The sequence below is a fragment of the Haemorhous mexicanus genome, chromosome 30 (genome assembly GCF_027477595.1).
Source record: "Haemorhous mexicanus isolate bHaeMex1 chromosome 30, bHaeMex1.pri, whole genome shotgun sequence".
Taxonomy (NCBI): Eukaryota; Metazoa; Chordata; class Aves; order Passeriformes; family Fringillidae; genus Haemorhous; species Haemorhous mexicanus.
Genome location: NC_082370.1, coordinates 1,447,196 through 1,471,952, shown reverse-complemented (window position 1 = coordinate 1,471,952; position 24,757 = coordinate 1,447,196). Strand labels below are relative to the sequence as shown.

Sequence of the window (24,757 nt, the reverse complement as noted above, 5' to 3'; positions counted from 1 at the left end):
CACGTGGCCCCGGGAATGTCCCCACGTGGCGACACCGCAGCGATCCCGGGGACACCGCGCTCCAGGAGGGGACGGTCCCCATCTCCACCTGCTGCTCTCCCAAATCCCATGGAAAATCGGGATCGGGGCTGCTTGCGGTCTGTCCGAGCCCATCCCCAAGGACACACACCCAGCCAGGACACGTCCCCAGCCCAAGGACGGTCCCTGCAGGGGAACCTTCACCCAGCCACCCTCTCCAGCGCTTTCCCCGCACTCTGGCCACCCCTTTTTAAGCCTCGAGGGGGACGAGGGGACACGGGGACGAGGGGGCTGGGTCCCCCACCCCCCTGCCGAGCCCAGCGCCAGCGCTCAGCTCCCGGCGGAGCCGCTAGCCACGGGCCACCAGAGAGCCACTTACCAGGGTCCTGGGGACGGCCGAGCAGCTCGGAGGCAGAGCCCGGAGGTTTGAGGTTGCCTTGGAGATGGTTTCCTTGGCAGGAAGGGCCGGAGGGACCGGGAACGAAAGCCAAAGCCCGGGGAAGGGGCAGGCAGCTGCTCCGGCTCTGCCAACGGCTTTTAACCCCCGGCAACCGCCCCAACGGCCCCGAACGGCCCCGAACGGCCCCGAACGGCCCCGAACGGCCCCGAACGGCCCCGAACGGCCCCGAACGGCCCCGAACGGCGCCGGGCGCTGCCGCCCAACCCCCGGCCCCACCTGCCCCGCTCGGGCCGGTCAGGAGCGCTGCGAGCCCCCCTCAGCTCTGCCCGTCTCGTCCATTGCCTAATGGGCTCCGGGGAAGAGGCACATGCGAATAAATGAAATGAAATAATAGTGGGAAAGAGCCCGGAGTGAGTTGGGATTACGGCAGCGAGGGGATCATTACATAATGGAGCTGGGGCTGCACGCTCGGAGAACACGAGCCAGCCCGGCGAGAGAAAGAGGCGCCGGGCTTAACTAATGAGGAACATTAATGGATTGGGAATGATCGGGAGCTTTTAGGGGCTTAATGGCTCCCGTTCCCACGCTGCCGAGATGGGCACAGCCCGTAATTAGAGCCCTGAGCCGGCAAATGGCTCACGTGAGTCAGGCTTTTCCCAGGAATGCCGGGCTGAGTCAGGCTTGGGGTTTGCATCCTCACATGGATGGATGGAGGGGGGGTGAAAATTCGGGGTCCCCAGCGTCGGGCAGAGCTGGTGATCAGCAGAAAATGCCCAGAAATGTGGGCATGGAATGGTGAGGAAGGCAGGAATTTCCGTGGAGAAATGGGTTTGAGGATGGAAGTTGAGCAAGAGGCAGGGCAGGGAGTTGGGCACCGGGAGAGGTGGAGATGTGGACAAGGAAGTCCTGGCAAAACATGGAATGGTTTGGGATGGAAGGACCTGAAATCCCACTCAGAGCCACCCCTGCCATGGCAGGGGCACCTCCACTGTCCCAGGGGGCTCCAAACTCACCTTGGACACTTCAGGGATCCAGGGACAGCCACAGCTCCCTGGGAATTCCATCCCAGCCCCTCCCCACCCTCATTCCTTCCCAATATCCCACCCCAATCTCACTTTTCCCAGTTTGAAGCCATCCCCTGTGTCCTGTCCCTCCATCCCTTGTCCCCAGTCCCTGTCCAGCTCTCCTGGAGCCCTTCAGGCTCTGGAAGGGGCTCTGAGCTCTACTGGATCCTTCCCTTCCCCAGATGAACATTCCCAGCTCTCCTTGGATCCTTCCTTTCCCCAGATGAACATTCCCAGCTCTCCTGGATTCTTCCATTCCCCAAATGAACATTTCCAGCTCTCCTGGATCCTTCCTTTCCCCAGGGGAACATTCCCAGCTCTCCCTGGATCCAGAGGGTCTCCAGCCCTGGAGCAGCTCTGTGGCCCCCAGGGCTGGCTCAGGATCCTCTCCAGACCCTTTGCAGCATTTTGGGGTTTTGTTTTTTTTGTTAACCCTTTGCAGAGGTTCCCCAAACAACACCAAGAACCCAAAATGCGATGAACTCAGAACAGGGATTTTTTTTCCCCCGAAGCCCAGAGGCTGAGAAAAGCCCTTGGCAGAGCCAAAATCAGCCCCTTCCACCTGGAGGCCTCTCACAGATCATCCCAAAAGGGTTTGCCAATGGAAAAGAAAGGTGCAGGGGGATCTCCCAGGGATGCTCAGGAAGCAAAACTCATGGGAGCAACAATTTTACATTTTTAAAGATGTGAAATTTTACAATTTTTCATCTTCCCATGTAAGATGAACCATGACTTCCTCCCTAAAAAAAAAAAAAAAAAAAAAAAAAAAAAAAAAAAAAAAAGTTTTTTGGGTTTTTTTTCCAAAGATTTTTTTGACAAAGATTTTATTTCCTCCACTCCGGAAAGAGTTTAAAGAGCAGCAGGAAACTTGTCCAGCTTCTACCAGGACAAAGAATCCATGGTAAAATGCTGCCAGGGCTGGACACCCTCTGCTGTGTGATGCCCTTGAGGGGCAGGAAACCACGGGAATATTTAATTTTGAAACCCCCGTGGTCTCCAAACCCAGGCCGGGGTGACCCCAGAGCTGCTGGCTTTGCTGTCTCTGCCACATTCCTGGAAATCTGAGCCCAGGGATGGGTGATTTCCACCAGCATCCTCCTCCTCCTCCTCCTCTTCCTCCTCATGCCCGGGAGAAGCAGAATAAATCCCCGGGAGAGGCTGCAGGCAGCAGTTTCCCCTCTGGAGAAGGATCCTGCTGCAGGAAAAGGCAGCTCTGGTGTCAAGTGGTGCCTCAGGTTTGAGATTTTCTGGTTTTCAGGTTCTGTGCTGCTATAGAGTGTGGGTCTGGGCTTGATATTATGGGATGGTGAGCTCTGTTCCCGGAGCAGGGAGACAAAACAACTCCTGCTCCAGCTGGGCACCAAGGACAATCAGCAGGAGCACAAACAAGGTGGGTGAGGAGACAAAACAAGGGTGGGACCTGGTGGCCTAGGGCTGGAGTTGGACAATGATCTCCAACTGCTGATGGACCAAAACTTATAAAAGTGAGAGACCCGTGACCTGTGGTGAACTTTGGGAGCATTTTGTTTCACCTTGGGTTCATTTTGGGACCATTTTGGTCCATCTCGGGTTAATTTTGGGACCATTTTGGTCCATCTCGGATTCATTTTGATTCACTTTGGGACCATTTTGGTCCACCTTGGGTTCATTTTGGTCCATCTTGTGTTCATTTCGGGACCATTTTGGTTGATTTTGGTTCATTTTGGGACCATTTGGGTTCATTTTGGGACCATTTTGGTCCATCTCAGGTTCATTTTGGGACCATTTGTGTTCATTTTGGGACCATTTTGGTCCATCTCAGGTTCATTTCGGGACCATTTTGGTTCATTTTGGGACCATTTTGGTCCATCCTGGGTGCAGCCCTGGCAGGGCTCTGGTGCTGCCCAAGGTGGATCCATGGAGATCCCTTTAATTAATCCCTGCTTTGTTCTTTAGCTCTGCCCAGCCTCTGCTCCAGCTCAGCCTTTCCAGGACACCAGACCCGAGCCCAGCTCCTGTCCCGGCCACCCCAGGGTGTTCCCAGGTTCCCTGTCCTGACTAAACCCGTGGGACTGCAGGAATCTGGTTATTCCAGCTGGGAAGCCTCTGGCACCTGCTGGGTGTGATGTTCAGAGCCCAGGGAAGTCCAGGAATTCCCCCCTCATTCCAGGCTGGGATGAGAAACAAAGAGATGCTGCCCTGTGCTTCAAAATTTGGGTAAAAACACCATGGAAAACCTGTTTGGAACCCCTCAGTTCTCCCAGATTTCATGAGGGATATTTCCTAATATTCTGGAAATAAAAAAAAAAAAATTAAACCCCCCCAAACAAACAAAAATATATAATAATAATAAATAAAATAAAGCTTTCAAAGTAAACAGCACAAGATTAATTTAATTAACCAAATCAGGGAATCCATGGAATAAAATTACTGCAGTCCCAACATCAATTCATTTGGGAGCAGGTATTTAAATAGAGATACAAAAATAAATATATTTTGCATTTGCATCCCCAGCAAACAGCTCCAAAAGCCTCTCAGAGCTGACAAAACCGAGAGGTGGCTGAGGAAATTATTTTCCTGTTAATATCAGAGATTAAAAAGCTCTTAATAAAAGCCAAGCACCGAAGGGAGGGAAGGGAGGGAGAAGTCTGGGGCTCGTTTTAACAGCAGCAAAGCACCCGGGAAAGCCAAATCAGCCGAGCTGGGAGCCGAGTTCCACCTGGGCTGGGCCACAAACGGGGCTTTGAGAGGGAAAGGAAGGGGCAGAGGAGGCAAAACCCCCCAGCACATCCCACCTGAGCGCTCTCCCATTGCTGCCAAGGGGCCACAATGTTCTTCAGAGGAGCTCTGAGATCCAGCTGAGGCAAAAATAGAAAATTTTCGAGGCTCCCCATGACCATCAGCTGAGAGTGAGGAGCTCTCAGAGCTCCCCCACACGTGCAAAGCCTCCAGCTCTTTATTTCCTGCAGAACCATCACTTCCCGAGCGGAGTTTCACTTAAAAGTTCATTAAAATCTTGGTTTTACTTCCCAAGAAAGCATTGTCTGGAACTTCCCCCCCTCCCCAGCCAGAGCTGGCTTCCTGTTGATGTGAAATCCAGACGAACCAGCGCCCACCTTGGCTTTTCTGCTCTCCCTGCTCCATTAAAAAATGCGTTTTGCCATTTTCTTGGAATTTCCAGCTTGTTCCCATCCCGTTTTGTTGTGGCCTCAGCTGTCCCCAGGCGTGAATGGCCTGCAGGGACAGGGAGGTGACACCATGGCCTGCAGAGACAGGGAGGTGACACCGTGCCCTGGTGTCCCCAGTCCTCTGGGGGGGTTTTTTGCTCCCAGTTTCAGGCTGGGCAAAATTTTTAAGTTACCACTGAAGCCATTAAAAATTCAAACCCTTCCTCAGCAGCGAGCCAAAGCTCTGGAGAACAAGGATTTGTTCTGCTTTTCAGAAGCGAGATTATTTCTGAGCAATAAAAATGCTCCTTGGGCTCCACAAGCATCAGCCCAGCCCAGCTCTTCCCTCAATAATCCAGCATTTTCTTCTCTTTTGGGAAAAAATTCGAATATTCCCAGGTGGCACCTCCATGCCCCAGAGTCCACTGAGCAAATCACCTGAGCAACTCCAAAAAACCAACACCTACAGGCTGAAAAATCACTTAAAAAAAAGTATTTACACTGCTGATAGCGAGCAGCAAGGCAGCACCAAGCCGAGCACTTGGCAGAGCCTGGGTGGCCGGGGGAATTCCCTCAATTCGGGCCTCGCAGGAAGCCCGGCCATCAGAGAGGGAAACAAAACCCACATCCTCTCTCCTCGCTCAGCAGCTCCAGCTGTGCCCTGGCTCCCTGTGCCTCTTATCTCCCTTCTCCGTGGGTTGTCCTCACATTGCCCTCCTTCCCTGGCCAAGAACTCGGTCCCTGCTCCAAGCCAAGGTCGCCTTCACCTTGTCCTGGCCAAGCCCCTGGGCAGGAGCTCCGTGAATCAAAAACCCCGCTTGGCCCCGGCCACGCCGTAAATTTGCATCTGAAGTGATTTGCGGGGCTGGCTCTGCTCCTTGGGGAATTTTTCAGTGGATTTCAGGGATGTGACAGATTTATGGGGCTCGGGAAGTCCCCTGGGCCTGCCCAGAGCCACGTGAGGGGCAGGGGTTAAAGACACCACAGCATAAAAGGCTGAGCCACACCTTAAAGGGAATTTTGGGGTTTTTCCAGCATTAATAAGATGCTGGGGCAAAATCTGGAGTGAGGGGGTTGAATTTATCTCCCCAACCCCTCCTGTGAGCCGCAGGCTGGAACAGCAGAGCTTTAGAGACCGAATGCAGATCCCTGCTGCAGCCTGGGATTAAGAGGGGAGGATTTCTGGCTTTCCCTCGATACCTGCCAAAGCTCCAGCGCTGAACTCTCAGCCCCTCCTGGCCCATTTTCCTGGGCCTGGTGGAGCTGGATTAAACCTCGTCCCCAGGAAGGTCACGAGTGACCGCAGGGGACAGGTCAGAGCCCCCAAAAGGGCGTTGGACCCACAGCACCCTCCGAGCAGGAATCTCTGGGGGATCAGGGAAGGAATCCGCGGTGCTTTTTGCCTTTGGAGCTGGCAGCAGCTCAGCTGCTGCACGGATCCAACAGGAGGAGCTGCCAGCGCAGCACAAACCCAGCACAGAGCAGCCCTGGGCTGCCGCGACCCCCAAACCCTTCGGTGGCAGCGCCCCCACTCCTCTGACTCGGCCGGGTATTCCAGCAGGAGCAGAGGAATATCTGATATTGTCTGGGGAAAAGCACACAGCTGAGCGAGCCCCCGAGCCTGGCAGCAGCCCCCAGAGCCACCCCCTTCCCTTCCCATCCCATCCCAAACCTCAGGTGCAGCAGGAGCTGGAATCATCCCAATCCCATCTCATCCAATCCCATCCCCTGCAGCACCCGCGGGATCACAGGATTTGGGGATGCGGCCCCCACCCCATCACCCCCGCACCCCACCCCAATCCCAGCCCCAATCCCCATCCCTGAACTCCTCCGGCACGTTCGGGGAGGGTCGGGGTGAGCTGCAGCCCGGGGGCGGGAGGTGACCTTGGGGACAGCCGGGAGGGGATGTGCAGCGCGGCACAGGCACACCTGGCACAGCCCCCCGTGCCCGGCAGGTACCTTGTGACTGCTCCTGCCGGAGCTGCGGCGCTTTCTGGGGAAGGGCTTCTATTTTGGGCAGAATGTTTTCACTTGGCCTATATTAAGCACATTCATTTCGCAGTCACAAGGCAGCGCAGAGCGGCGCGGGAGCCGCTGCTCCTCCAGCAGCAGCTCCGCAGCCTGGCAGCTCCCCGATCCCAGCGGGGCTGGCACGGCCCGGCCCGGCCCGGCCCGGCCCAGCCCGCTCCTCTCCAGGTGCTGCCCGATCCAATCCCGCTCCCGTCCCTCCGTTCCCACACGCTGAGCCCCTGTGGAACTTCCCGGCTCGAATTCCTGCATTAAGCACGCCCCACTGCCCGCTCCTGGAGCCGGGAAAAGCCACGGGGAATTGCTGCAGCACCGACACGCGACAGCAGCTCGGAGGGAAAGCATTGAGAAACCCTCAGGTGTGACCTCTGCCAACCCCGCCGCGCTCCCCAGGGATGCTGTGTGGGCGCGGGGATCGGCATGGAAGCATTTCCACCTTTTCCCTCTTTCCCTCCCACTCTCCTGAGCACCGCGGCCTTGGAAAGGAGATGAATCTCTGCCCCGTGCCTCGTGGACGCTCTAATTGTGATTACAGCCCTTCAGCGATGACAGCAAAAAATAAACAAACACCTCTTCCAAGTGCCACGGCCCGGCTGGATGAGGCTCGTGGGAAAGCCCTGGGGCAGCGGGATAATGAGGAGCCGGGAAGAGGAAGGAGCATCCTCTGCTCTGACTCAGCTCGGGCTCAGCCCGGTCCCACGAGCTGGGATGGCCTGGGAGGGTCCCACTGCCCACCCGGCTGCTCCCCGGTGCCAGCTGGGCACCGGGACCCGCGTGGAGCCCCGACCGGCTGGGCAGGGGTGGGCAGCATTCCGCACTCAGCCTCCATCAGGCTCTTCCCTTCGGTCCCTGGTTTGTTTTCTCCCTCCTCCCAAGGCTCTGGTCCCTGGTTCGTTTTCTCCCTCCTCCCAAGGCTCTGGTCCCTGCTTCGTTTTCTCCCTCTTCCCAAGGCTCTCCGCAGCCTGGCAGGAAGGGCAGCACAGGCTGGGCGCTTCCCTAAATCCTGCAGGGAGAACCTGGAGCCGGAACAGTTAAATTGGTTCAAATCCCCGATGTTGATGCACTTATACCAGATTAACCTTTGCATCAATAGGCTCCCAAATCACTCTGAACTGGCTTAACCCTTCCCTAAATGGGTTTAGCTGGTTTGCAGCAGGGGCTGGTAGAGCTTTAACGAGCTCACAGCTGAGTCCCAGCGGTGGCGCATTCCTGGGAAGCCCTGAGTCCCCTCATGATGCCCCAAAACCAGTCTGGGGGCTGGAAGGAGGTCAGGGCACTTCCCATATTTGGGGAGAATCCTTCAGCATGAGCATCTTTTCCACAACATTTTCCAGCTTCTCCCCTGCCCAAGTGTTTTTTCACAGCCCCTTAGCCCCCCTGGCTCTGAAGGGGACCCCTAAATCTCCCCTGTTTACAGTTCCTCACACCAGCAGGGTCACAGAGCCGCTGCCTCTACACCCCAAAAACCCCTAAGCAGCAAAGCGACAGAAAACAGCCTGGGGTCCCCAACTCAGCCAGCCAGGCCCCCCTTTTCCACCTACCCCTCCTTCCAGCGGCAGCATCCCCAGAGCCAGGGCTGAGCCTGTGCCCGCCTGGCTCTGGCAGAGCCCCAGGGCTGGGATCTCCCCAGGGCGATCATTTGGAGCAGTTTGGGCGAGATTAGGACCATTTGCAGATGCTCCGAGACGCGGTTGCCAACCTGCCCTTGCTCCGGGCGGGGAGCGTTTCCCTTGCCCCGTGACCCTGCAAAACCGTCGCCTTTTAGTGCCTCCCACCAAATCAGGCGGAAAAATCCCCCCGAGTTCCCTCTCTAAGCCAAGCCGGAGCAAAGGGCTGTGCCTGCAGCGAGGCCAGAACATCCTGGAGGGGTGAGCGAGCCCAACAGCACCTCGGGCTGGAGGTGAGGCAGGCGCTGCTGCGCTGGCCCCGTGTGTGCCGAGCTGCACGTTCCGGCTCTTATCAAATCCATCGGGATCAGCTCCAGCGGCTCCCCCTGCCAGCGCTCTCCAGCCCCAGAGGAGCACGTTCCAGGGGCTCCTCCTGCCCCATTATCCCATGGGCTACCTCCTTTCCCACGGAGTCACCGCTCGGTCCCACTGAGTCACGCTCGTGCCTCCTTTCCGTGGCCCGTGGCCATTGCCCCGCTGCCTCGGTTCCCATTGACTCACCCGTCCAGAGCTCACCCTCTCTTTTCCAGCTCCCATCCCGGGCATTTCTGGTCACTCGGACTCACCTGGGACCTGCCTTCCTCCCCTGCATCCCTGAGGAGCATCGCAGAGCAGGACGCTCCAAAATCACCTTCCGACCTGGGCAGAAGTGTTTTTCCCAGGCCTCAAGGCTGCAGGGAATTTCCTTTTCCAGGAGCAAAGGATTCTCCCCAGTTCTCACCCTAGCTGCCATCTGCTGCTGTGGGGTTTTGTTTGTTTGTTTGTTTTTTCCCACAGATCATGGGAAAATTAAAAGCTTTGCAGAATTTAAATGCAATCAGTGCCTCAAACATATTCCTTCACACTTCCCATCCATCCCTTCCTCCGTGGAACCATCCCATGGTTCGTTTTCTCCAGCTGGAGTAGAGGAAACGTTTAGGAACGAGTCTGAAAGACTTGGGAAATTCAGGGGGAAAAAAAAGAAAGGGATTTTTTTGGGGGGAGCAGGGAGACGCGGGCCCCGGCGCACCCTGAGCCGGCCTGAACGGCTCCGAGTGGAAAATTCCTGTCCGTTGAGCTGGGATTGTGGTCCAACAGGTTTTTAGTCCCAGCCCCTTGAGTTGTGTCAGTGCAAAAACTCATCCCTAGGGCATTTGTTTGGATCACATGGGCGAGCGTATAAAAATGGGTGCTGCCCGTCCAGGCTAGTTTGCACCTGGAAAGGGAAGGCGGCTGCGGGAGCGAAGAGCCGCGGGACAGAGCCGGGGAGGGAAGAGCCGCGGGACAGAGCCGGGCGCTGCGCTCAGGTAACCCCGCCCGGAGCGGATCAATCACCCCCCTGCCCCGGGGAGCGCCCATGGGGCATGGAGAGGACGAGGGTTTCAGTTTGTGGGGGAATGCAAAGGCTCGGAGAGGTGGGAAATGGGGGAATTGTGCGGGAGAAGGGCTGGATCCTGCCCTAGGAACGGCTCCAAGCGCCCCCGAGGCTTGTCCCGGAGCCCAGGGGCGATGCAGCCCCTCCGGAGCGGGAGGCATTGGCAGCCCCTCCTTCCCTCACGACCCCCTGGAGCTGTGGGGAATTGGGGTGTGGGATCTGTGGGGTGCCTTGGTGGTCCTCAGGGCAGAGAAGAGGCTGCTCAGGCAGAGCCACGTGTCAGGAGACACCGAGATGTGCGGGCCAAGAGTTTTCCGGCACGGAATTTGGCCCCGCTCTCCCACGGGGAGGGAGATAAAGCCGAGATAAAGCCGGGGGCTCTCCCCGGGCGCTGCTCGCTGTTTCAGTCACGGCTGGTGGTGGCTCCTGGCAGGCCACCAGCATGGCCATGAAGGCACTCAGGGCTGTTGGTGGCTCCTGGCAGGCCACCAGCATGGCCATGCATCCAGCCAGGGCTGGTGGTGGCTCCTGGCAGACCACCAGCACGGCCATGAAGGCACTCAGGGCTGGTGGTGGCTCCTGACTGGTCAGCCATGAAGGCACTCAGGGCTGGTGGTGGCTCCTGACAGACCACCAGCACGGCCATGAAGGCACTCAGGGCTGGTGGTGGCTCCTGACTGGTCAGCCATGAAGGCACTCAGGGCTGTTGGGGGCTCGTGCAGACCACCAGCACGGCCATGAAGGCACTCAGGGCTGTTGGGGGCTCCTGGCCGGCCATCAGCAGGGCCACACAGCCACCCAGGGCTGGGTCACGTCCCCACCTTTGTGCCCTGCGGGGCAGTGGCAGAGGCAGCGCCCTTGGAGTAGGAAGTGCCTTTGGGGAGCCTGGAGCTGTTTCACAAGCCAGGGCTTGGATGAGGAAAGAGGGAGATCCTCCTGCCCCGGGGCTCCCGCCTGCTCCCAGCTCTGTCACCCCCACGTCCCTCTTTTCCTGCTGTTCCCTCCCTCCCTCTCTCCAGAAGTTTTCTCCCCACTCAGTTTCTCCTTCTCTGCTCTCCTTCCCTACTTGGAGACAGTTGCTTGGAGACAGACTCCTCGTTCTTTGATGTTTGAATCCCTTTTATTTTTTAGTGGGGGAATAGTGGGAGATGGGTGCCACCGCACTGGTTAGGAGCAGACTGGGGAGGAGAGTGTGGGAAAGATCTGACACCAGAGAGAAAGGTCTAAACCAAGCAAAACCAGCATTTTCCCTCTTCAGGAAATATCCAACCCCCCACCAAGCTCCGTGCCCAAAAACAAGTCCCAGGAGGGTCTCGTTTTCTCCCTTCTGGCCCCAGGCCCCCACCCAGGTGCGGCATGAGAATGAATTCCTTGGCTGGGGGTGGCTTGGAGGGTTATTTTCCTTTTCTGACGGAGAGTCCAGACTGGTTGGCAATATTATCCGCCTATTTTCTGCACTGCTCTCCGTAGCAAGAGAAACCAGGAGAAAAATGGAAACAGAGAAGCCACAGGATGCACCGTTATAAGAGGAACTTTCCCCAAAATAGAAGCTTTTCACAGTTTTTTCACGAGGCGTCAGCAGCTCTTAATGCTGTAGGAAACTGTGAATCCTGCCTGGAGCAGCCTGTCAGTGCTCCAGGCTGCAGCTGCAGCCTCTCCCAGGGTGTGGGGCCGGCTGTGCCCCCCAAAACCTGCCTGGGCTGTCGGCAACAAGCAGCTGGAAGCGCAGCCTGGGCTGGAATTCCACCCCAGCAGCTCTGTCTGCACCCCTCGGGGTGGTCAATACAACAAATCCCAGCTGGAGGGTGCAGGAATCCTGCAGGGATGGATCCAGACCTTGCGTTTCGCCCTGACCTGGTTTTCAGCTGCAAAAGATCCGCCTGGAGAGCCCCAAATGTTGATTAGCTGAGCGCTGGGGCGAAGGGATCTGGGCTTGTGTAAGGAGTGGAGTTTTGCAGGAGTACACGGCTCCTTCTGGGTTTAAATATTTATGAGCTGCGTGATGACTCCCTGGAGTTCTGCAGCCCTATCGATGGCAGGGTGAGCTGTCACCCTGGCGGTGTCAGGTGGCTGATTCCAGGGCTGGGAGATGGGATCCAGCTGGGGCAGAGAATTCCTGCATGCAGGGAGTTTCCAGAGCCCCCCGAATTCCTGGCTCTCAGACAGCCCCTGCTGCTTTGGCAGGGCAGGGGATGGAAGGTGCAAAAACATTCTTTTCTGCTTGTTTTAGACCTTTCCTTCTGGTATCAGCTGTTTCCCAGGCTCTGCTCCCCACCAGTGTGGTGGCACATCCCAGGGTGTCCTTTTGTCCCCACTGTTCCCCCATCAAGGTTGGGTTCTGCCATTTTTGCAAAGTTCTGGTTGAAGATTTCTCCCGGCTCCAGCTGGATACTGAGCCTGTAAAAGCCAATTTTTTTTTTTTTTGGAGCTGCCACCTCCCTCCCTGGCTGCTGATGGGCCTGGGGGGCCTATGGGGCGCTCGGAGCAGCTGTCCTGAGCAAGGAGACCCCTTGTAGGCTCATCCAGGAAGCCAAACTGCAGCATTTGGGATTTTAGAGGAGCAAAGTGAAGGGGTGACCCTTGCTGCTCTTCCTGGTGAATCCATGGATGGATCCAACACCGTGGTGGGTGCCTGGAACCCGCTCCCTGCCAGGAGCCAGAGCTCTGCTGGCTTTGCCAGGAGCAATCCCAGGCTGGACTCTGCTCCTGACGTGTGCAGGATGCAGTGCCGGGGAAGGAGGGACAGCCCCTTGCCCTGCCTCGCTCCAGAGCCTTGTCCAAAGCCACCATGCCAGGGGACTCGGTGGCCCACTGGCCACCCCAGGAGCCAGGCTGGGCCCAGGGAGCTCAGATCCACAGAGAAGGCTCTTAGGCCAAGGGTGAGGTGCTTGGACAGGGGGTGGGAGCTGGGAGAGCCTGGCTGGGGCTGAGGGGATGTTGCCACTGTGGAACCTTCAGAGCAGGGGACAGGTCTGTGTGTGTTCCGTGTTTTGGCTGAGTTGTAGGGTGGCATGAGGAGGGCAGAGCTGGCAGCGAGACATGGGGACAATGGGGAGACGAGGGACAGCTCTGTCCCCACACCAGGACGCTGCTTGGCCAGCCCAGAACTTGCCTTCCCAAAACCTTTCTGTCTCCAGGGTGGGGAGGTGACACCGGGTGGGGAGGGGTGGCTTTAGGATGCGAGTCCGTGTTTGGGGTGGTCTCACAGATCCCTGCGCCCTCTCCTTGCAGAGCCTGCCAAGAGAAAGCGATGGAAAGCCCAGGGAAGGGCAGCCCTGCTGGGAAGATGACAGCCATGGCTCACAGCCTGTAAGTATCTGCTGCTGCCTCCTCCCGCCCCTGCTCCTGGCACTTTTCCTGCGGTCACCTTCTCCGAGGACTTTGCTCTTTGCTCCCATCCCACCCACGCCACAGCAACGCCTCCGCTCCCCGTGGATGAGGTGGAAAGCAGCAGAGAAAAGGCAAAGGCAGGGTCCTGGTGGTGGGGGCTTTGGGAATGTGTGGTCCGGGGTTTTTGGGGTGTCCCCCTGTCCTGAATCTGCTTTGTCCAGTGAGGGATGCATTGCCTTGGTCTGTGCCAGCCTTTCAGCCCCTTGCAAGGGGAACGATGCTGGGTTTGGGGGGCAGGGTGGGGAGCAGAGCCAGGAAAGCTGTAGTGGCTGCAGAGCATCCAAGGAGCATAAGGAGAACTTGGTTTGGGTTTGGATTGCTGAATCCTGACCCCAGCGAGGCTGGGCAGGGTCCTGGCAGCACCTGGGAGAGGTGGAAATGCCCCTGGCTTTAAACTGGAGAGTCATAAATTTTACTGGGGCTGGAGCAATGTCCACTCACATCTTGGATATCCTGAGGGCTTCTTCATTCCTTGCTGGGGAGGAGGAGGAGGAGGGAGGATGCTGTGGGGTGAAAAGGGGGCTTGGTGTGACCCCCAGAGCTCTGCCTTGGCTGTGGAGTCAGGGTCATGGAGCTGGACAGTTGGAATTCCTTGGGGACAGGTTCAAGAGGCTTAGATTGGAAAGATGGGAGCAGGAAGCAAAAGGCCTTTGAATCACAGCCCTGGCCAGGATTGCGGAGGGAGGGGGATGGCACTGGGCAGCTGTGCCATGCCATGGGCAGCTGGGCTGTGCCACACTGTGCCACTCCATGCCATGCCAAGCCATGCCACAGCGTGGGCTCGCTGAGGAACAGTCAGCTGAGGCTTGTTGTCCTCCTCCCTCGGAGGAGAGGGGCTGTGAGCAGCACCCACGTGTTCCACAGCTGCTCCCGACCCCTTTTCCCCGGCCCGTGCCCACCTCGGTGCCTCGGTAACCTTTTCTCCCGGGAAGGAGGCCCGGGGAGCTCCGCAGCCGGAGCGTTCCGCCTGCGGGTGACAATCGTGCTTTTGTTTTGCCTGGCCGCGAGAGGGGCAGGCGGGAGTTTGGCTGCCCAGAAAGCTGCCGGGAACCCTTCCTGCCACAATTAAGCACCTGCTACAAGAGAGCAAATAAGCCAAATCATGCGGCTGGCAAACAAGCTTTACGTGTTCCTTCCCCGTGACCCACTCCAAGAAGCAGAAAGCTCCAGGCTCTGCGGCTCGGCTGCTCGCAGCTCCCGGGGCAGCGATTCCACAGCTCCGCCACCGCCTCCCGGTCCCGGCAGCGCCGGGAGCTGCCTCTTGCCGCCTCAAAACCCAACAGGGCTTTCCCCTCCCCACATTAGCGGCTCCATCTCCTTCTGCTATGGAGAGACAGATCCCCGTGCTGCGAGTTCGGTGAGGCTGGCGCCGGGCTGGGGGGGCCGTGCCGTGCCGTGCCGTGCCGGGCGAGGCGAGCGCTGCGCTTTGCGCCGTTCGCTGCGGCGCGGCATCAGCGTCAGCCCCGGCACGGGCCTGATCCGAGATCAGGGATCAGGGCAGGCAGGGGGCCGAGCCTAGCGCGGCTCCGCGGCGGGGATGGGCCGGGAAAGGCGGCTGAAAGCCTCGGGAAGGGACGGCGAGGATCACATGATGCGGATATACGGGGTCAGGGCAGCGCGGCCAGCGGTGCCCGCCGCCTTCCCGGCAGCCGCGCTGCAAAGATGACTCGGGGTTTTTTGGTGCCCTGAGGGTTCAGATTTCGGGGAGCTGCCCTGGGGGTGAGGAGGGGACTGCAATGAGCCCTGTAGAAAAGGGTGAAAAGGCAGGGCTGCAGCGTGTGGGCTGTGTTTGGAGGGCTCGGAGGGATGGAGCGGCTTCGCCCCCCCGCCCGAGCGAGAAGCCCTGCGAGGGTTTGGTGGTGTTCCGGGGGGCTGTGGGGCTTGTGAGGGGTCTCCTCCACCAGCAGCACCACACATGGCCCAGCTGGGAACTGGCACCTCCCGAAATTTGGGGAGAGGGAAAGGTCTCAGAGGGATGCCGGAGAGGGTGCACCCCTACCCCAGATCAAGATTGGGGGGCACGGGGGGGGTCGGATGCAGAAGGATGGAGGTGAAATTTAGGGAGGGTGAGGGTAGGATCTCCCCCAATGAATGTCACAGAGGATGGAGGGCAGGGTGGGAGGAGCAGGGCCAGGGTGAGGGTCTCATGCAGAGGGGGGATAGGGATCCATGGAGTGTGGGATTGGGGGCCAGGATGGGAGGTTTTTAGGGCCAGGATTTAGGCAGAATTGGGGGCACAACAGAGCCCACTTAGAGAGAGGTTTAGGGGCAGGATGGGGTCACATGGAAGGCAGGACTGGGGGGCACAGAGTCCCCTGCAAGGGAGCATTAGGGACACGATAGGTTCGTGTCGTGACACGAGAGGAGGGGGGTCCGAAGGCAGAATTGACGGAGCCCCCTTCAAGGGAGGTTGAGAGGACATTATGGGGTCTCAAGGCGGATTTAGGGGGACATGACAAAGCAGGGGCAGGATTTAAGGGCGGGATGAGGATCCCACGGCAGGACTCGGGGCCACAGCGGAGCGTCCTGCAAGGGACATGCCGAGGGTCCCCAAGCGCGGCAGGATGCGCCCGTACCCCCCCCCCGGGAGCCCCCCCCGTGTCTCTCGGAGCCAATGCGCGGCAGCGGGGGGGGCTCGGGGCGGGGCTCGGCCGGGGCCGCTTGTTTTTTGTGAATGAAAGGCGGGGCGGCCGCGACTGCAGCGCGCAGGGCAGCGCGCACCGCTCGGCGCAGCGCACAGGGCCGCGATCCGCGCAGGGCTCCGCGCAGCGCAGCGGGCCGCGGATGCGGAGATCGGGGCGGCCGAGGTGCCGCCATGGGCCCCCGCGGCCCCGGCCCTGAGCCGCGCAGCGCGGCGCCCAGCCGTGCCCAGCCGAGCCGCGCAAGCTGCGCCGTGGCCATGTCCGGAGGGGCGAGCCCGGCCCCGGCCCCTGGGAGCCGCCGCTTCGTCTGTGTTGGTGTAAGTACCGGGGGACCCCCCCGCGCTTCCGCCCCGCGTCCCGCTCCGCCTCCGCGCATCCTGCCCCGCCGCCCGGCCCGGCCCGGCTCCCGGACAGGGGACGGCGAGGGCCCGGCCCCTTCTCCGCACCCCGCACCCCCGATCCGGGTGGCTCGGGTCCCCCTAGCCTGCCCCACGCCGGCTCCCGGTGCTCTTCAGTCCCCTTGCCGTGTCCCGCACCCCCTCCCGGTGCTTCCCGTCCGTCTCGCAATGCCCCGCACCCCGATCCAGGTGCTCCGAGCACCCCCAAGCTCCCCGCGATGCCCCGCAGCCCCGATCGGGTGCTCCGAGCTCTCCGGAGCCTCCTTGCGGTGCCCCACATCCCCGGCCTAGGCCCTCCCCAGTCTCCTTGCGATGTCCCGCACCCCCGATCTGGGTGCTGCGAGCACCCCCAACCTCCTCGTGATGTCCCGCACGCCTGGCCTGGGTCCTCCCCGACCTCCTCTCCATGCCCCGCACCCTCTCCCGGTGCTTCCTGTCCCCTTTGCAATGCCCCACAGCCCCGGTTCGGGTGCTTGGAACACCTCTGAGCCCCCTCGCGATGCCCGCACCCGCTCCGGATCCTCCAGAGCCCCCTCGCGATGCCCGCACCCTCTCCCGGTGTTCCCCGACCCCTCTGCGATGCCCCGCACCCCCGACCCGGATGCTCCGAGCACCCCCGAGACCCCTCGCAATTTCCCGCACCCCCAATCCGGCTCCACCCCGCTCCCTCCCCAAACTCCCGCACCCTCTCCCGCTGCTCCCCGTGCCCTTTGCGATGCCCCGCGGCCCCGATCCCGGTGCCCCCCGCCCGCCGCATCCCCCGGGCCCGGCCGTGCTGCAGCCCCGCTCGGGGCCCCGTTCCTCCCGCACCGCCTCCCGCCGCGGCCTCCACAGCCCCAGCTGCTTCCGCGGGGCCGCCCGGGCCCCGTTCCTCCCGCACCCCGCGGCTGCCCCGAGCACCCCGTTATTTTGGGGCATCGCCGCCGTTTCGGGGTGGTTTCGCCCCGGTTTGGGGGTTCTCCTCCCCTGGCGAGGTGCGGGATGGAGGATTTGGAGCCTGGGAGTTGCTAAGCGACGGCTCCCGGGGTGATGGTGCAGTTGCCTTGGCAACCGCGGGCTGGGAGCCTGGAAAGAGCAATTTTGGGGTTCTCCTTGGGGGGTGTGGGTGTGAATTGGGTGCTGTGGTTTGGGTGGGGGGCTGCGGCAGGTAGGGAGAGCAGGGCTGGGGGGCTGCTGGCTGGAGCAGCCCTGCTCCTCTGGGAAGAGCTTTTCCTTTGGGGGGAACTCCAATCTCTCGGCATCTCGGGTTATTTTTACTCTGCGGTGGATTTTGGAGCTGTTCTCAGGAAAAAAGTGGTGGTGGGGAAGGTGAGGAGGGGGCTTGAGAAGGTTCAGCCCCTCCTGGGGTGGTGTTGTGGGTGAGGGGCTGTGACCCCCCCACTGTGGGGCCAGCAGAGCTCCCCAGTGAGGTTCTGCTTTATCGAGAACCCCTTTTTATCCCTGCTGCTGTCCCCCTCTTCCCCTCCTCATGGCAGGCACTGATCCCACAAGGATTTAGCCCTTAATTCCCATGAGGCACCAGACTTCCCGAGCTGGCTGGGCTGGGGGTGGGCTGAGCTCCCCATGAGGCACAAACATCCCAAGTGCCAGCTGCAGTTGTCATTCCTGTGCCTTCCCCCTCCATCCCAACCAGCTCGGCTGACTCGGGAGCACGGCTGGGCCTAAAAATAACCACAGCAAAGCTCCCCGAGCCCTCACACCCCCCCACCCTGGAGATCTCCGTGTCCTACAGAGCCGAGCTGATCCCTGGGAGGAGCAGGGGACAGGGGGTGGCAGCAGAGGGGGTTGGAAATGGATTTTGAGGGGCTAACGGGGAAGGAGCCCACCTGCCCTGCTGCTGCTCCTGGTTTGCGATGCCCTTTGGGATGAATTCCCTGCATCCCGAAGGATGGAGGGGGCGTGGAATGCGGCGACAACTCCTCGGAGAAGTTTTGCCTCGGGACCAGCCCCGTGTGGAAGGACTGGCACCCGAGGTGACCTGGATTTGTGCCACCTGCCTTTGCCTCCAGCTGCCCACGGGGCAGGCGGCTCGGTGCTGCCCCGTGGATCCAGGTGTGCCCAGGGAGCCGGCGCACGGAGGGAGGTGCTAACATTGGGAAGTCCTTGCCAGGCTGCCGGTTTGGGGAGCTGTGGTCCCACGTGCAGGGCTCGGTTGCCATCGTTACCGGGTATTTTCGCTCACTGCGCTGGTGGTTTATTATAGCAGCTCGGGAGGCTGCTGCCAGGAGGGAGCGACGAGGGGGAAGAGATCCCTGGCCTTGGGAAGTTCAGAGAAATTGGGATGTGGGGGTTTTTGTCCTTCTTGCTATCCCAAAGGGAAGGAGATCTGTGCCCCTGGGAAGTTCAGAGAAATTGGGATGTGGGGGTTTTTGTCCTTCTTGCTATCCCAAAGGGAAGGAGATCTGTGCCCCTGGGAAGTTCAGAGAAATTGGGATGTGGGGGTTTTTGTCCTTTTTGCTATCCCAAGGGGGAAGAGATCCCTGGCTTTGGGAAGTTCAGAGAAATTAGGATGTGGGGTTTTTGTCCTTTTTGCTATCCCAAGGGGAAGGAGATCTGTGCCCCTGGGAAGTTCAGAGAAATTGGCATGTGGAGTTTTTGTCCTTTTTGCTATCCCAAGGGGAAGGAGATCCGTGGCCTTGGGAAGTTCAGAGAAATTGGGATGTGGGGGTTTTAGTCCTTTTTGCTATCCCTCAATCCCTCAGTGCTTTTCCCCCTGGAAACCACATAAACCCTCGGGTTCATGCTGTGATGAGTTAATTGTGGCTGATTTAGGCTCTGGCTTTGAGCAGGGAATGAGTGCACACCTGGGCACACCTGGGTGCAGCTCATCAGCCTTGCAGCACCCACCAGAGCTCCTGGGAGCTCTCCCAATCCCTGTGGCTTCTGAGCCTCTGGGAAAATGAAGGAGTTTCTTCTTGCTGCTCTTAGCTGGGAGCAAATATCCCAGCATTGGGAATGGGGTGTGAAGAGGAGGCCAGGTCAGTGTTCCCTGCCAGACAGCAGAGCCAGGCAGTGCCTGTGTGTGCATTCAGTCAGGCGGCTCTGGAAGCTTCTCTTGCAAATGCTGGAGATGGAGAAAAGGAAGAGGAGGAAGGGAGAGGGGAGAAAAAAAATTCCCATCTCACATGAACAAGCATGAGCCGGAGAGCTGGGAGGGCGCAATCCAACGCAGGCCATGTGTCTGACGTGGCACAGCAGCCACACCGCCAGCAGAACATGAAATTTTAAAGGGGACAGGCGGGCACAGCGAGCTGGGAAGGGCTGGGCAGCTGCTGCAGAGCTTCCCTGGGCTGCCAGGGAGTGTCAGCATCCTCCTGCTTTGTGCCCCTGTGGCGCCCTGGAGACGCCGGCTGGCTGGTCCTGGCCATGTTTGCCGAGCCCTCGTTCCCCCCGCAGGTCCCAATTAATGGATTCTGACATGGATTATGAGAGGCCAAACGTAGAAACCATCAAGTGCGTCGTGGTCGGGGACAACGCGGTGGGCAAGACCCGGCTCATCTGTGCCCGTGCCTGCAACGCCACCTTGACCCAGTACCAGCTCCTCGCCACCCACGTGCCCACGGTGTGGGCCATCGACCAGTACCGCGTCTGCCAGGAGGTGAGGGCTGCCGAGGAGGCTGGGGGGGTTCCTGGACACCCTGCGGGCACCCCGAGGAGGTGGAGCCACCTCCTGCTCGTAGGGGGGTCGTGGCCGACTCCCCGCGGTGGGGACAGCCCTGCCGTTGTCCTTGTGAGGCTCAGGGACTGAGGAGCTGGATGGTTTCTGTTCCCCCAGGTGCTGGAGCGCTCCCGGGATGTGGTAGATGATGTCAGCGTGTCCTTGCGCCTCTGGGACACCTTTGGGGACCACCACAAGGACAGGCGCTTTGCCTATGGCAGGTAGGGAGAGGCAGAGCCCGGCGCTACCCCGGGCAGGGAGGGAGCCCCCAAACCGGTCCTTGACCCCTCCACTGTCCCCTCACAGGTCCGACGTTGTGGTTTTGTGCTTCTCCATCGCCAACCCCAACTCCCTGCACCATGTGAAGACCATGTGGTACCCGGAGATCAAACACTTCTGCCCCCGCGCCCCCGTCATCCTGGTGGGCTGCCAGCTCGACCTGCGCTACGCCGACCTGGAGGCCGTCAACCGGGCACGGCGGCCCTTGGCCAGGTGGGACCCTCGTGCCCCGGAGACGTCCCTGCCTGCCCTCCTTATCTCAAGAGCTCTCTTCGTTAATTATCTCCTGTCTATTTCAGGCCAATTAAACCTAACGAGATCCTTCCCCCGGAGAAGGGCAGGGAGGTCGCCAAGGAGCTGGGGATCCCTTATTACGAGACCAGCGTGGTGGCCCAGTTCGGCGTCAAGGACGTCTTTGACAACGCCATCCGTGCCGCCCTCATCTCCCGCCGCCACCTGCAGTTCTGGAAGTCCCACCTGCGCAACGTGCAGCGGCCCCTGCTCCAAGCCCCCTTCCTGCCCCCCAAGCCCCCTCCTCCCATCATCATAGTCCCGGACCCCCCTTCCAACAACGAGGAGCGTCCGGCCCACCTTCTGGAGGACCCCCTGTGCGCGGACGTCATCCTGGTGCTGCAAGAGAAGATCAAAATCTACGCACACAAGATCTACCTCTCCACCTCCTCCTCCAAGTTTTACGACCTGTTCCTCATGGACCTGAGCGAGGAGGACCAGCAGAGCACTGCGGGGCACGGCTTCGGGGTGGCCGTCACGGCGGCCGCCGAGCGGATGCTGCACCAGGAGGAGAGGCACCACGGGCGGGATTTCCTCCTCAGGGCCGCCAGCTTTGACATCTGCGAGAGCGCCGAGGAGGCCGGACCCGGCCAGCGCAAACCGTGCCTTAGAGCCTCCACCAGTGACGGCATCCTGCGGGGCAACCGCTACGAGAACGGCGAGCGCGGGCTGCGGCGGGGCCGGAACCTCTCCTCATGGAGCAGGGCCTTCACCAGCATCCAGGAGGAGATGGCCGAGGACCCGCTGACCTACAAGTCCAAGCTGATGGTGGTGGTGAAGATGGACGCGTCCATCCAGCCGGGTCCTTTCCGGGCCGTGCTGAAGTACCTGTACACGGGCGAGCTGGACGAGAACGAGCGGGACCTCATGCACATCGCTCACATCGCCGAGCTGCTGGAGGTGTTCGACCTGCGCATGATGGTGGCCAACATCCTCAACAACGAGGCGTTCATGAACCAGGAGATCACCAAAGCCTTCCACGTCCGGAGGACCAACCGGGTGAAGGAATGCCTGGCCAAGGGGACTTTCTCGGGTACGGCTCCAGGAGCAGCCTGGTCCTTTTTGGGGGCTCACTGGGGCGGGGGGGGCTCAGAGCTCCTGGCTTTGCTCCATGTGTGAGGCGGTGTGGCTGTGCCTCCTCCAGGGTTTTCGGTCACACTTTGCTGTGTGGGGATTTTTATCGCCTTTTTTTCCCCCTGAGAAAGTGAGTGTGAAGCCCTTCCCCAGGGTTTCCTGCTCCCCAGCTGGTCCAGCAGCTCTGTTTATTTATGGAAGAGCTGCAAAGGCGACTTCCTTCTCTCTCAGCCCGGATTTCACAGGGTCATCCTGATTTATGAGGGGCAAGTGCCCTTAGTAGGATTTCTCCAGCTTTCCAGTGAGCACCACGAGCCACCAGCACGAGGTGACATCCCAGGGGGACGGGAATGTCCCAGCCTCCCTCCGGCTGGATTTGTTTCATCCTAATATGGTCAGGCTGTCCCTGTAGGGACAGACCGGTGGCGGCCCTCGCACGCCACTGGCGGAAGCTGCAGAGAGCGAGGCAGGAGATCCTCAGCCTCCTTCCCAGCTCTCCAAGGACTCAAGTTTGGGTGTGACATTTCCTTCCCAGCAAATGTGGCAAATGTGCTGTGGAACACCCCTTGGAATAGGCTGAGCACTGCTGAGGCTCTTACCCGAGCTCCTCTGAGCTGGCAGGGAATGCTGGATAAAAATGAGCCATATTTTAGGGAAAAATGCAGGATATGGCAGGCTCTGTCCCCTTCCCTCTGCTGTCCTGGGGTCAGGTGCTTTGTGGCTGAGCCCAGGTGACAGGGCCGGTCCCAGCAGTGCCCCTGTGCTTGTCCCCAGATGTCACCTTCGTGCTGGATGACGGTGCTATCAGTGCCCACAAGCCCCTGCTCATCTCCAGCTGCGACTGGATGGCCGCGATGTTCGGCGGCCCCTTCGTGGAGAGCTCCACCAACGAGGTGAGCAGAGCCCCCCGGGAGGGTGGCACAGGTGGGGACGGCCAGGAGGTGACAATGTGTGCCTCTGGCAGGTGGCACTTCCTCACACCAGCAAGAGCTGCATGCGGGCGGTGCTGGAGTACCTGTACACGGGGCAGTTCAGCTCCAGCCCCGACCTGGACGACATGAAGCTCATCATCCTCGCCAACCGCCTCTGCCTGCCGCACCTGGTGGCTCTCACAGGTGAGTCTGGGTGGCTGCGGCCCGGCAGGGTGACTGTCACCCGTGCCAGCCGCCCCCTGAGCCCGCGTGTCCCCCGTGCAGAGCAGTACACGGTCACCGGCCTGATGGAGGCGGCGCAGATGATGGTGGACATCGATGGGGACGTGCTGGTGTTCCTGGAGCTGGCTCAGGTAGGACAGGAGCCTGGCTGGCAGGGCTGGGGGTGCTCCAGGTGACACAGAGGGGTCTGGCAAGGCAGGAGGTGACAGAGGGGTCTGGCAGGGCAGGAGGTGACATACAGAGGTGTCTGGAAGGGCTGGGGGTGACACACAGAGGGGTCTGGAAGGGCTGGGGGTGCTCAAGGGGACACACAGAGAGGTATGACAGGGCAGGAGGTGACACACACAGGGGTCTGGCAGGGCAGGAGGTGACACAGAGGTGGGACTGGCAGGGCTGGGCATGCGCCAGGTGACACACAGAGGGGTCTGGCAGGGCTGGGGGTGCTCCAGGTGACACACAGAGAGGTATGACAGGGCAGAAGGTGACACACAGAGGGGTCTGGCAGGGCAGGAGGTGACACAGAGGTGGGTCTGGCAGGACTGGGCATACTCCAGGTGACACACAGAGGGGTCTGGCAGGGCTGGGGGTGCTCCAGGTGACACACAGAGGGATCTGGAAGGGCAGGAGGTGACACACAGAGGGGTCTGGCAGCTCCAGGAGCTGGACAGCCAGGTCTGGCCTTGGATGTCCATGGAGAAATGAGGTGAAGCCCTGGTGCTGGCCGTTGCTGGTGGCCCTGAGCCGGTGTCCCATCCTCCCCAGTTCCACTGCGCCTACCAGCTGGCCGACTGGTGCCTGCACCACATCTGCACCAACTACAACAACGTCTGCCGCAAGTTCCCCCGGGACATGAAGGCCATGTCGGGAGGTGAGTGGCAGCCAGGGGGAGGTGACAGGGAGGTCCCCGCGGTCCTGGCACCGCCCTCACCCTCCCCCGTGTGCCCGCAGAGAACCAGGAGTACTTCGAGAAGCACCGCTGGCCGCCGGTGTGGTACCTGAAGGAGGAGGATCACTACCAGCGGGCGAAGAAGGAGCGGGAGAAGGAAGACTACCTCCACCTCAAACGGCAGCCCAAGAGGCGGTGGCTCTTCTGGAATGCCTCCTCCTCCCCTTCTTCCTCTCCTTCATCGTCGGCAGCCACAGCCTCCTCTTCCTCCTCCTCCTCCTCCTCCTCGGCTGTGGTTTGAAAGCCCCGTCCTTGCCCTGGCTCCAGCGTCGCTGGGAGGAGACGGGGAGGAGGAGGAGGAGGAGGAAGGGGGGGATGCCCTGCCCCAGCGCCGGGCGTGGAGCGGCTCCGGCCCCGCAGCAGAGGGGCGGCCGCTGGGGAGGGGCTCAGCCCGGCTCCCCCTGCCCGCGGCAGGACTGGCAGAGCCCGAGCAGCAGGAGGAACTCGCGTTTACAGGAGCACGAGGGCTGTGTTGTGGTTTCATTTCACGGGGAGTTTTTGTTGGAAATCGGTTTTGTTTTTTGGAACATCATCAGCATGAGGAAGAAGAAGAAGAAGAAACGCATCCAGCTTCCACTCTGATTTGGAACCAGAAGCTCTGGGATGTGGTTTGGGTGTCTGATGGCATCTCACCACCTGGAGCCACCGTGGGGGTCCTGCCACCCCCTTGGACTCACAGCAGGGTCAGGCACAGGGCAGGGGACCCTGGTCCCCAAACGCCTCCAGGCACTGCAGGATTTCCCCTACACGTGGGGTCAGTCCTAATTCAGGGCGTGGAGAGGACCAGACTCCTCTCCTCCCTGTTCTTAACTCTTCAGTTTTGTTTAGACAGAAACTTAAAGCAAAAAAAAAAAAAAAAAACCCAAACCCAAACCCACTCCCTCAATCTGCCACACCAGAAACCAACCCCGAGCCCTGGGCTCGGGATTTTAGCCTGGAAGGCCCCATTGTAATAAATGGTATTTTAAAAGCCCGGCGTGGTCCCTGTGTGTGTGGGAGGAGCAGCTGGACGGGCACATCCCTGTGCCAGGCTCGGGGTGATGCCATCACCCCCTTCCAGCGCTCCTGGGACGGGCAGGGACAGCCAGGCCTGGCAGGACCCCAGCCCTGCTCCAACACCCGGTGGCTTTTCCATCGGCCTGGCTCTGCCTGTCCCACCTGTGTCCCTGCAGGGCTGCCAGGCAGGGCAGGAGGCACCCAACCCTCCCTCCTCCCCCTCCCCAGCTGGGATGGGGAAAACTCCTTGGA

The 24,757-nt window shown here is 60.2% G+C and overlaps 2 protein-coding genes across 5 annotated transcripts in view; one reads left to right on the top strand and one right to left on the bottom strand.

Annotated features, from left to right (window-relative positions):
- PEBP4 (phosphatidylethanolamine binding protein 4) overlaps positions 1-608 on the bottom strand; it is a 78,621-nt gene extending 78,013 nt beyond the window's left edge. The window contains exon 1 of the mRNA XM_059870659.1: positions 398-608. The gene's annotated coding sequence lies outside the window, so the exon portion shown is untranslated. The remainder of the gene's footprint in view (positions 1-397) is intronic.
- An 8,854-nt stretch (positions 609-9,462) lies between these two features.
- On the top strand, positions 9,463-24,482 carry RHOBTB2 (Rho related BTB domain containing 2). 4 transcript variants are annotated; one of them, XM_059870336.1, is made up of 11 exons: positions 9,464-9,609; positions 12,909-12,986; positions 19,504-19,705; positions 19,883-19,986; positions 20,072-20,257; positions 20,344-21,368; positions 22,184-22,302; positions 22,374-22,524; positions 22,606-22,694; positions 23,326-23,431; positions 23,512-24,482. In XM_059870336.1, exons 2-11 carry the CDS (start codon positions 12,928-12,930, stop codon positions 23,748-23,750), a joined length of 2,280 nt encoding a protein of 759 aa, XP_059726319.1. In that variant the 5' UTR covers positions 9,464-9,609; positions 12,909-12,927; the 3' UTR covers positions 23,751-24,482. The 4 variants fall into 4 exon arrangements, with proteins under 4 accessions (XP_059726318.1, XP_059726319.1, XP_059726320.1 ...); XM_059870335.1 differs by having other exon boundaries at positions 9,463-9,609; positions 22,374-22,694; XM_059870337.1 differs by lacking the exons at positions 9,464-9,609; positions 12,909-12,986 and adding an exon at positions 14,229-14,424.
- The last annotated feature ends 275 nt before the right edge of the window (positions 24,483-24,757 follow it).